Source organism: Danio rerio, chromosome 21, assembly GCF_052040795.2.
Source record: "Danio rerio strain M-AB ecotype USA chromosome 21, GRCz13ab, whole genome shotgun sequence".
Lineage (NCBI taxonomy): Eukaryota > Metazoa > Chordata > Actinopteri > Cypriniformes > Danionidae > Danio > Danio rerio.
This window is the reverse complement of record NC_141041.1, coordinates 50,811,338-50,822,500: the sequence shown is the minus strand read 5'-3', so window position 1 is coordinate 50,822,500 and position 11,163 is coordinate 50,811,338. Positions and strand designations below refer to the sequence as shown.

Sequence of the window (11,163 nt, the reverse complement as noted above, 5' to 3'; positions counted from 1 at the left end):
TGCTGTGAGGCGACAGCACTACCTACTGCGCCACTACCTCACCCCCACGTCTAATCAACTATTACTATTCATTAACTTATTTATGCACTTACGTGTGTGTGTGTGTGTGTGTGTGTGTGTGTGTGTGTGTGTGCGTGTGTGTGTGCGCTAGCATGTTCATGTATGTGTGTGAGTGTGTGAATGTGTCTGTATTTGTGTATTCATATATATATTTATGTATTTGTGTATGTATTTCTTTGTGTGTGTATTCATGTATGTGTGTGTGCTTGTGTATTCCTGTGCGTGTGTGTCTGTGCATATACATGTGTGTATTTTTGCATGTGTGTGCCTGTGTGTATATGTATATGTGTGAGTATTTTTGCACATGTGTATCTGTGTGTATTGTGTATTTGTATGTTTTCATGTTATGTGTGTGCGTATTTTTCCATGTGTGTGTGTGTGTGTGTGTGTGTGTGTCAGATGTCTGCGTGTCGTGTGTATCAAAGCTTAGTGAAGCTCTCAGACGCGTCTCTCACCTCTGCCACTGTCTAGATCACAGCAGCAGCAGCATCTGAGCGAGTGTGTGTGAGTGTGTCAGAGATCACACACGCGAGCAGAGTCCATCTCTCTTCATTCTCCGTCTGTCTAGACTGAACACATAAAACACTCACAGCCGCGCCGGGCCACAGTTCAGCCTTTTATTCTCTTTATCTGTCTTTAAGTAGCGATAATGCTGTTAGATTTACTTACCTACACTACAATAACCCTGATTTCAGCAGTGTGTGTGTGTGAACTCGTATGAACTACGAGAGTTAACAACATTCAGCACAAAGCAGGGCTGAGAATTAAAGGGATAGTTCACACAACAATGGCAATTTACTCACGCTGAAGTGGCTTCAAACCTAAATGAGTTTATTTCTTCACTGCAAAATATAAATAAATAAACAAATAAACAAATAAAAAGTCTTACAAATATCTAAAAGTTATTAAATCAAGAAGCATTTTACAGACAAGCAAAAAATATTGTCTTGATTTTAGTAATAATGAGTCAAAATACAATATGGGCAGCATGGTGGCTCAGTGGTTAGCACTGTCATCTCAAAGCAAGAAGGTCGCTGGTTCGAGTCCCAGCTGGTTCAGTTGGTGTTTCTGTGTGGAGTTTGCATGTTCTCCCCGTGTTGATGTGGGTTTCCTCCTGGTGATCTGGTTTCCCACACAGTACAAACACATGCGCTATAGGGGAACTGATCAACTAAATTATAGTGAATTAGTGTGTATGGGTGTTTCCCAGAGATGGGTTGCAGCTGGAAGGGCATCCGCTGTGTAAAACATATGCTGGATAAGTTGGCAGTTCATTCCGCTGTGGCTGTGAATAAAGGAACTAAGCCAAAGTGAAATGAATGAATGAAGGATGGAATGAATGTACAGTACATGTGTTCATACATCAATAATTGAAGAAACAAACTCTAATCAACTTCATTTAAATCATTCATTTTCCTTCAGCTTAGCCCCTTAATTATCAGGGGTCGCCACAGTGGAATGAACCGCCAATTATTCCAGCATATGTTTTACGCAGCGAATCTAGATCAGCCCGAACCCATTTTTTTTTTTAATTTTGTAATAATCATGTAAATAAATAATTTTTAATTTTGAAAAATTGAACAATTTTCTTTTTAAATGTTTTAACAGTTTAATGCTTCAATCTTCTATTTAGCTATTTATTCATTCATTTATTCATTTTCTTTTCGGCTTAGTCCCTTTATTAATCTGGGGTCACCACAGCAGAATGAATCGCTAACTTATCCAGCATATGTTTTAAGCAGCGGATGCCCTTCCAGCTGCAACCCATCTCTGGGAAACATCCATATACACTCATACACTGTGGGGGAAACATGAACACGAACGCAGAGAGAACATGCAAACTCCACACAGAAACGCCAACTGACCCATCCGAGGCTCAAACCAGCGACCTTCTTGCTGTGAGGCAACCGCACTACCTACTGCGCCACCGTGTCACCCTTAGCTATTTATGTTGTTATTATTATTATTATTAATAATAATAATTAATTTATTTTATTTTCGGTTTAGTCCCTTTATTAATCAGGGGTCGCCACAGCGGAATGAATCTTTAACTTATCCAGCATATGTTTTATGCAGTTTATGCCATTTCAGCTGCAACCCATCACTGGAAAACATCTATACACACTCATACACTACGGACAATTTAGCCTACCCAATTCACCTGTATTGAATGTGTTTGGACTGTGGGGGGAAACCGGAGCACCCGGAGGAAACCCACATGAACACAGGGAGAACATTCAAACTCCACACAGAAACGCCAACTGAGCCAGCCGAGGATCGAATCAGTGACCCTCTTGCTGTGAGGTGACAGCACTACTTACTGCGCCACTGCATCGCCCTATTACTATTATTATTATTATTCATTTATTTATTTAATTTTAAGGGGACCAATTCTGCCCCTTTTTACAAGATGTAAAACGCGAGTGTGTGAGTTTCAGTGTAAGCTCAGCCGTAGGGTAAGTACACATCATCCGGCACTCTCGGACACGTGTTGGTTTTCCAATGGGACAACAACGGGCTAATCGGTTTTTGAAGAGGAAAATGATGGCACGTCTCTAAGGTTGTACAAACTTATATCAAATTGCCAGGGGTTTCATTATCCATCTTTTATTCATGCAACCCTTATTGCTCATCTTTATATCGCATGATAAGCCTTTTATGTATTGTTGTTGTATTTCGACAAATTTGTTATATTTTCGATTGTTGTTTGTATTTTTTTTGTTGTATTTTCGAATGATGTTCATGAGTAAGATTCATGATCATTGACTATTATTGTGATCGTTGATATCAGCTGTGTGTTCCAGCAATAAACAGTTCACTGCAAAAAAATGCTTTTCTTAGATTTTTTGTCTTGTTTCTAGTCTAAATATCTAAACAAGTTAAACAAATTAATCTTTTTTCTTTTCTTTTGACGTAAGATTATTTTGCTGACCCCATTGGCAGATTATTTTGCATGTTTTAAGGAAAAATTCATTTAATATTGGCATATTATTTCTCAAAACAAGACAATATGATTTGCTTGTCTAGAAAATTCTTCTTGATTTAGGAATTTTTTAGATATTGGAATACTTTAGATACTAGAAACAAGACAAAAAAAACTAAGTAAGAAAAGCATTTTTTGCAGTGTAATGCTTGATTAGTATGGTGCACTGCAAAAAATGCTTTTCTTGCTTAGATTTTTGTCTTGTTTCTAGTCTAAATATCTAAAATTTCTTATATCAAGAAGAATTTTCTTGACAAGGAAAACATATTGTCTTGTTTTGAGAAATAATATGCCAATATTAAGTGAGTTTTTCCTTAAAACAAGCAATATAATCTGCCAGTGGGGTCAGCAAAATAATCTTGTTTTTTCTTTTGACGTAAGAATATTTTGCTGACCCCATTGGCAGATTATTTTGCTTGTTTTAAGGAAAAACTCACTTATTATTGGCATATTATTTCTCAAAACAAGACAATATGTTTTGCTTGTCTAGAAAATTCTTCTTGATTTAGGAATTTTCAGATATTTGGACTAGAAACAAGACAAAAAATCTAAGTAAGAAAAGCATTTTTTGCAGTGTTTATGGACTATTTTTGTCGATTAGCACCACACTTGTCTCCCTTGCATAAACCATATTACAACCTTTTTGGTATGCTGAAACATTTTACATGCTAAAATATTTGGTGCATATTAAAACATTCCAGTTTGAGCTGATAACAGCACATAAATATTGTTCTCCCACTCTCTGAATCCAAGCCTTTTAGGCTTTGATCCTATTTTTGGTGACTGTCGCTTTAAATTCAAATGAGATTGTGCTTTTTTCAAAAAAGGGCGGAGCTTCAAATGTCGATGTGTCAGCATAGCAGCAGATTCAAAACAATATGGTAATGAGGGAGAGATGGGCACTAGTGGGCGGGGCTTTCCCCCTCTGACACGTACAAAGGGAGAATGTCAATCATCAAGCATCAAGTCTGATTAGAACAAACACAATTCATTCATGTTGACCAATAGAGGCTGGGTATATTCACACACTGCTGACACACAACTGTGATTAAACCACTTATATAAGTCACTTTGACATAACAGGTCCTCTTTAAATGCGAAAGGCAGCTAGAATCCCAGAAGAAAAGGAGTGTTTTCGAGTGTTTACCTTGTGCTGTCTGCGAGTATAAATCATGAGTGAGTTTTGTGTCGCCATCAGTGCAACCACAAGTCTATCCATCTTTCCATACAGCGAAAAACAAAAATCAGCCGACACAGAATGACATTGTGTCTCCGCTCTGAGCTCGGCCTGATATCCATCATCCCGTGAAAAAGAGCATTTTTCAGACTTTTTGATGAAATCATCTTTTATCTTCGTGCTGAAAATATTTCCGTGGACAAACACAGACACAGGAGAGCATGGAAAGGGCGCGTATAAAATATTAATGCGTGCATGAAGGCAGAGGCTAATGAAAGCAGACAGACTGAGAGGATAATAAATGGCCGAAGAAACACAAATGTTCATTATAAATGTACGACTTTATCTCTTAGCATTCTGCTTCATTAAAGCAACACTCCACTTTACTCCAGTGAATATAGTTAAACAGGTGAGATTTACCAGTTTCTGATTCCATTCAGCTGATCTCCAGGTCAGGCAGAAACACTTTTAGCTTAGCTTAGCATAGATCATTGAATTGGATTAGACCATTAGCGTTTCGCTCACAAATTTCAAAAAAAGAGTTTTGATGATTGTCCTAATTAAAGTTTCTGTAGTCACACTGTGTTTCATTTTACTGACAGAAAATGAAAAGTTGTTATTTTCTAGGCTGATACGACTGAACTATACTCTCATTCTGCCGTAATCAAGAATTTTGTTGATCTACCATGACTGAAGCAGTGCGATGGAATCAGTCTTATTATACGATGTAACTACTTACGAGTCAAGCTTTAAATATTAAAATGATCAAAATTAAATCATTTTCCTTCGGATAGTCTCTAAACTTTAGATGTAGCCACAGCAGAATGAACCGCCTACTACTGCAGCATATGTTTTATGCAGCAGATGGCCTTCCAGGTGCAACCAGTACTGAGAAACAACCATACACACTCTCATTCACACACACTCTCATCCACTACGACCAATTTAGTTATTCATTTCCCCTATAGCGCATGTGTTTGGACTCGTGGGGGAAACCAGAACACCCGGAGAAAACCCAAGCCAACACTCCACACAGAAACACCAACCGACCCAGCCGAGACTCAAACCAACAACCTTCTTGCTGTAAGGTCACACTGCTAACCATGATCAAAACATTTTTATTTTTATTTTAAGTGAGATGCTAATGGTCTAATTTGATTCCATGATTTATGCTAAGCTAAGCTAACAGTGCTCCTGCCAGACTCTGATATCAGCTGAATAGATTCAGCCATGATAAAACTCTAGGGGAGCTGCATAATGAGCCTATGATAAAAAAGTGGAGTGTTGCTTTAAACCTGCCAATAACCAGAGCTGCTGAACAACCATCTCTCCATACAAACTTAAGCAGCACAAACATCTGATCCAAATAGCAGCCTATTACAAGGGGTAATGGACCGCAGTCCACCAATAAAGTGCTTTCTAATAAGGCGATGCTCAGTAAACAACACTGCAACCATGCGGAGGCTGGAAAACACGTATCTCTTAGAAGAGCCCATTTACTCATTTTCCCCACTTCATGAGCCAAATCATCAGCTCTCAGATTTCACCAAAAATATGTGCTAAAATTTAATCTGTTTTATTTAACAATTTTGAGTTTTCGCCTTATTATAGCTATAAAGAGTCCTTTGAGACTGCAGTGTTGTAACATTCTGCTGTTTGCTCAGCTAACTATGCAAGGTAAAGCAGTCATAAAACCAAACCCAAAAACTGCATGGCAACTGAGAGAGTCAGTTTGTCATCATTATTAGAGAAACTGAGCTTAGCTGGACAGAAATAAATATTTGAAAAATAACGCATTATATTATTTTTTTTATTGCATCATGTTGCATTGTGTTAAATCAAACTGAATTAAAATCAGGGTGAATCATTATCATTCATGATATATCAAATCGTATTTTATAGTTTCATATCATAAATCCTATCATATCCTCACATCCTCTCAATGCATCGTATTGTATATCATATCATATATCACATCCTAACATATTACATCTCCTATATAATTTCTAGAAAATATAATAATTTATCTCCCATCGCATCATATCATATCATATCATATCATATCATATAAAATTTCACATTATATCACATCTTAATGCATCGTATTATATCATATCATATCGTGTTGTATTGTATTGTATTATATTGTATCGTATTGTATCGAATCATATTGTATTGTATCGTATCATATCGTACTGTACCGTACCGCATCATATCAAATATCACATCATATTGCATCCTAATGCATCGTATCATATCGTATCGTATTGTCTCATAATGTATTGTATTGCATCATATCATATCAAATATCACATCATATCGCTTCCTAATGCATCATATCATATCATATCATATCATATCATATTACATATTATATCATATCATATCATATCACATATTATATCATATATTATATCATATATATCACATCTCCTATATAATTTATCATATCGCATTATAACGCATCGTATCGTATTGTATCATATATCATATCACACCATAATGCATCTCCCATCGCATCATATTATATCATATCATATAAAATATCACATTATATCACATTCTAATGCATCGTATCGTATCGTATCAAATATCACATCATATCGCATCCTAGTGTATTGTATCATATTGTATTGTGTCGTATCATATTGTATTGTATTGTATCGTAATGTATTGTATCGTATCATATCAAATATCACATCTTATCACATCTTAATGTATCGTATCATATCGTATGATATCATATCGTATCGTATTATATCATATTGTATCTTATCATATCATATCAAATATGACATCATATCACATCCTAAAGCATCGTATCATATCGTATCGTATCGTATTATTTCATATTGTATTTTATCATATCATATCAAATATCACATCATATCACATCCTAGTGCATCGTATCATATCGTATCAAATCGTATCGTATTGTATCGTATTATATCATATCGCATTGTATCTTACCATATCATATCAAATATCACATCATATTGCATCCTAATGCATCATATCATATCATGTCATATTATATCATATCATATCATATCATATCATATCATATCATATCATATCATATCAAATCATATCTTATCTTATCATATCATATCATATCATATCATATCATATCATATCATATCATATCATATCATATCATATCATCTGTGGGCTTCTATCATTTCTACCATATCTGCTGTATATGTATCTTTATCATATAGTAGGCTATGCATTGAGATGCATATTAATCACCCTCAGTTTTGAGATGCACATACCTAAAATGAACCTTAATAACAAAATTAAAAAACAACATTTTGCAGACTATCATCACTATTCCTGAAAGTATGTGCTGAGGACTGTACCGAGAAGTGAAATCTGCTTGGATCCGTGTGGCTGGAGGTCCATGCCGTTCTTCAGCCAGGTGAGTTTGGGGTTGGGAACACCATCTGCATGGCAGCGCAGGCTGGCAGCCACTCCGGGTTCCTGGGCCTGAGTCTCCGGATAGACCAGGATTACTGGAGGCACTGGAAGGACACAGAGACAAAAACAGACAGTAAACAACAGAGAAAATGGTTCAGCTCCAAAACAATTGATCTTCTTAACAGGAATGAGAGGGGTTTGAGCAACAAACACTCATTTTACATTGCACTGTATTGTATCATATCGTATCATATTTTGTATCGTATCATATAGAGCAGGATTACTAGAGGCACTGGAAGGACAAAGAGACAAAAACAGACAGTAAACAACAGAGAAAATGGTCAATTCCAATTCTATTATATCATATCATATCATATCGTATCGTATCATATCGTATAGTAAGGTATCATATCATATCATATCATATCATATCGTTCTGTATCGTATCATATATCAAATATCACATTATATCACATCCTAATGCATTGTGTATCATATCATATCGTATCATATTGTATCGTATCTTATCGCATTGTATCGTATATCGTACCGTATCATATATCATATATCATATCATATTGTATCATTTTAAATTGTATCGTATCGAACAGACCAGGATTACTGGAAGGACAAAGAAACAAAAACAGACGGTAAACAACAGAGAAAATGGTTCACTTCCAAAACAATTGATCTTATTAACAGGATTGAGCGGGGTTTGAGCAACAAACACTCGCTCAAGGTTCCTCATGCAGCTGCATCACTCTTCAATTACAGAGACTCCACTGACAAAACAAGCTCTCCAACAATCACACGTATTGTCCCGTTAATTGAAAATCCTTCCAGTATTTTCTCCTCTCACCAATTTAACGCAGCACACAATACTGGACTGTTATCTTTGTGTTTGTTCGTACCCCAGAGTGGAGACTGATGCCTTGAAATTCATTTGCTGAACAGTTAATCTTCTGCAGCACACCTTCAGAAGGTGCAAATGTCAATTCAATGACAAGTGTTTGATTATTAAAATGTTAAGTATAGATGACACTGTGTCAATAATATTTCTGTATAATATTTCACAATAATATATTTATAATACACACTAAAATCATGCTGAGTTATATTAACCCTATGTTCAGTGAAATATGGAAATACCGAAAAGGTGGGATAAAAAAAGACACTAAAAACATGCTGTGTTGTATCAAACCAACATTTAGTCACATATGAAAATGGCCAAAAGTTGGGTTAAAATATATTATTTAAAGTGAATGAAAAAATAACTGGCGACAGTGTGGCTCTGTGGTCAGCACTGTGGCCTTACAGCAAAAAGGTCGCTGGTTCGAGTCCCATTTTGGTCATGTGGCATTTCTGTGTGGAGTTTGCATGTGCTCCCCGTGTTGTTGTGGGTTTCCTCCAGGTGCTCTGGTTTCCCCCACAGTCCAAACACATGCACTATAGGGCAATTGATGAACTAAATTGGTTGTAGTGCATGAGTGTGTGTGTGAATGTGTGTATGTGCGTGTGTGTGTGGGTATGCGGGTGTTTCCCAGTACTGGGTTGCAGCTGGAAAGGTATCTGCTGTATAAAACATATGCTGGATAAGTTGGTGGTTCATTCAGCCGTGGCGACCCCAGATGAATAAAGGGATTAAGCTAAAGAAAAATGAATAAATGAATGGATGAAAAAAAAATATTCAAAGGCGGCAACACCAAAGCTCCAAAAATACAAATTAATCAAATTAAAAAAGCTGAAACAAAGCGTGTAATGTTTTGAGCCACACAGCTCTTCATCTTCAACGTTACAACTTTTGCGTTTTTAGGCTGAGCACCCAGTTAAGAGGGATGTGCATGCTTTTGTAAAGTTTTTCTTTGGATGAAAAAATAACCCATACATTGCATTTACATTTACATTTAGTCATTTAGCAGACGCTTTTATCCAAGGCGACTTACAAATGAGGACAAGGAAGCAATTTACACCACTAAGAGCAACAATGAATAAGTACTAAAGGCAAGTTTCAGGTCTGTAAAGTCTAAGAAGGGAAGTGTTAGTAATTTTTTTTTTTTTTTTTTTTTTTTTTTTTTTTTGTACAGTTAGTGTGATATTCAAATAGGCAATTGCAGATTAGGAAGTGAAGTGGAGACTAAATAGTTGAGTTTTTAGTCGTTTCTTGAAAGTAGCGAGTGACTCTGCTGTTCTGATGCAGTTAGGGAGTTCATTCCACCAACTGGGCAGATTGAGCGTGAGCGTTCGCGAAAGTGATTTTTTTCCTCTTTGGGATGGAACCACGAGGCGACGTTCATTCACAGAACGCAAGTTTCTGGAGGGCACATAGATCTGCAGAAGTGAGTGCAGATAAGAAGGTGCTAGGCCAGAAGTCACTTTGTAGGCAAACATCAGAGTTTTGAATTTGATGCGAGCAGCAACTGGCAGCCAGTGCAAACGGACTAGCAGCGGAGTGACATGTGCTCGTTTAGGTTCATTGAAGACAACTCGTGCTGCTGCATTCTGGAGCAGTTGAAGAGGCTTGATAGAGTTAGCTGGAAGCCCAGCTAGTAGAGAGTTGCAGTAATCCAGTTTGGAGAGAACAAGAGCTTGAACAAGGAGTTGAGCTGCATGTTCAGATAAGAAGGGTCGGATCTTTCTGATGTTATAGAGTGCAAATCTGCACGATCGAGCAGTTCTAGAAATGTGGTCAGAGAAGTTTAGTTGGTCATCAATCGTTACTCCAAGGCTTTTCACCATTTTGGATGCAGTAATGGTTGCCCCATCCATCTGGATTGAAAAGTTATGGTGTAGAGTCGGGTTGGCAGAAACTACAAGCATTTCCGTTTTTGCGAGGTTCAGCTGAAGATGATGATCTTTCATCCAGTGTGAAATATCCAACAGGCAGGCTGAGATACGAGCTGGAACCGAGGGATCATCAGGATGAAAAGAGAGGTATAGCTGGGTATCATCAGCATAGCAGTGGTAGGAGAATCCATGTCTCTGGATGACTGGTCCTAGAGATGATGTGTAGATGGAGAAGAGAAGTGGCCCAAGAACAGAGCCTTGAGGTACCCCAGTGTTTAGATGCTGTAGGTTGGACACCTCTCCCCTCCAAGACACCCTGAATGACCTGTCAGAGAGGTAAGATCTGAACCATTGTATAACAGTGCCCGCAACGCCCAGTGACTCAAGCGTAGATAGCAGGATCTGGTGGTTGACAGTGTCAAAAGCAGCTGACAAGTCCAGCAAAATGAGGACTGATGATTTAGAGTCTGCTTTAGCCAGTCTGAGATCCTCCACGACTGTTGGATTTGTCCATTTTGGATTTGTCCATTTTGACCTAACAATGTGTTAACACAACCCAAAACATCCTAGCGTGTGCAGTCCTTCACAGTCCCTCCAGGATATTGGGAGTAGAATGGCTTTAAAAATAAAAAAATTGTTGTTGTTTTTAGTGAAACACAAGAATTAAAGCAAATAATGTCTTAAGTTTGAGAAAAGCCATCACAAAATGAATCACTTTAGGCTGCAAAAAAAAATAAAA

At 37.3% G+C, this 11,163-nt stretch overlaps 2 protein-coding genes across 4 annotated transcripts in view; both read right to left on the bottom strand.

Annotated features, from left to right (window-relative positions):
* fstl4 (follistatin-like 4) overlaps positions 1 to 11,163 on the bottom strand; it is a 204,839-nt gene that overhangs the window by 22,292 nt on the left and 171,384 nt on the right. For all 3 annotated transcript variants that reach the window (NM_001031843.3, XM_087300214.1, XM_087300215.1), the window contains exon 9: positions 7,583 to 7,744. In NM_001031843.3, coding sequence (NP_001027013.2) covers positions 7,583 to 7,744 — 162 coding nt within the window. The remainder of the gene's footprint in view (positions 1 to 7,582; positions 7,745 to 11,163) is intronic.
* Positions 1 to 11,163, bottom strand: part of ddx46 (DEAD (Asp-Glu-Ala-Asp) box polypeptide 46) — an 800,847-nt gene that overhangs the window by 736,805 nt on the left and 52,879 nt on the right. The window lies entirely within an intron of this gene.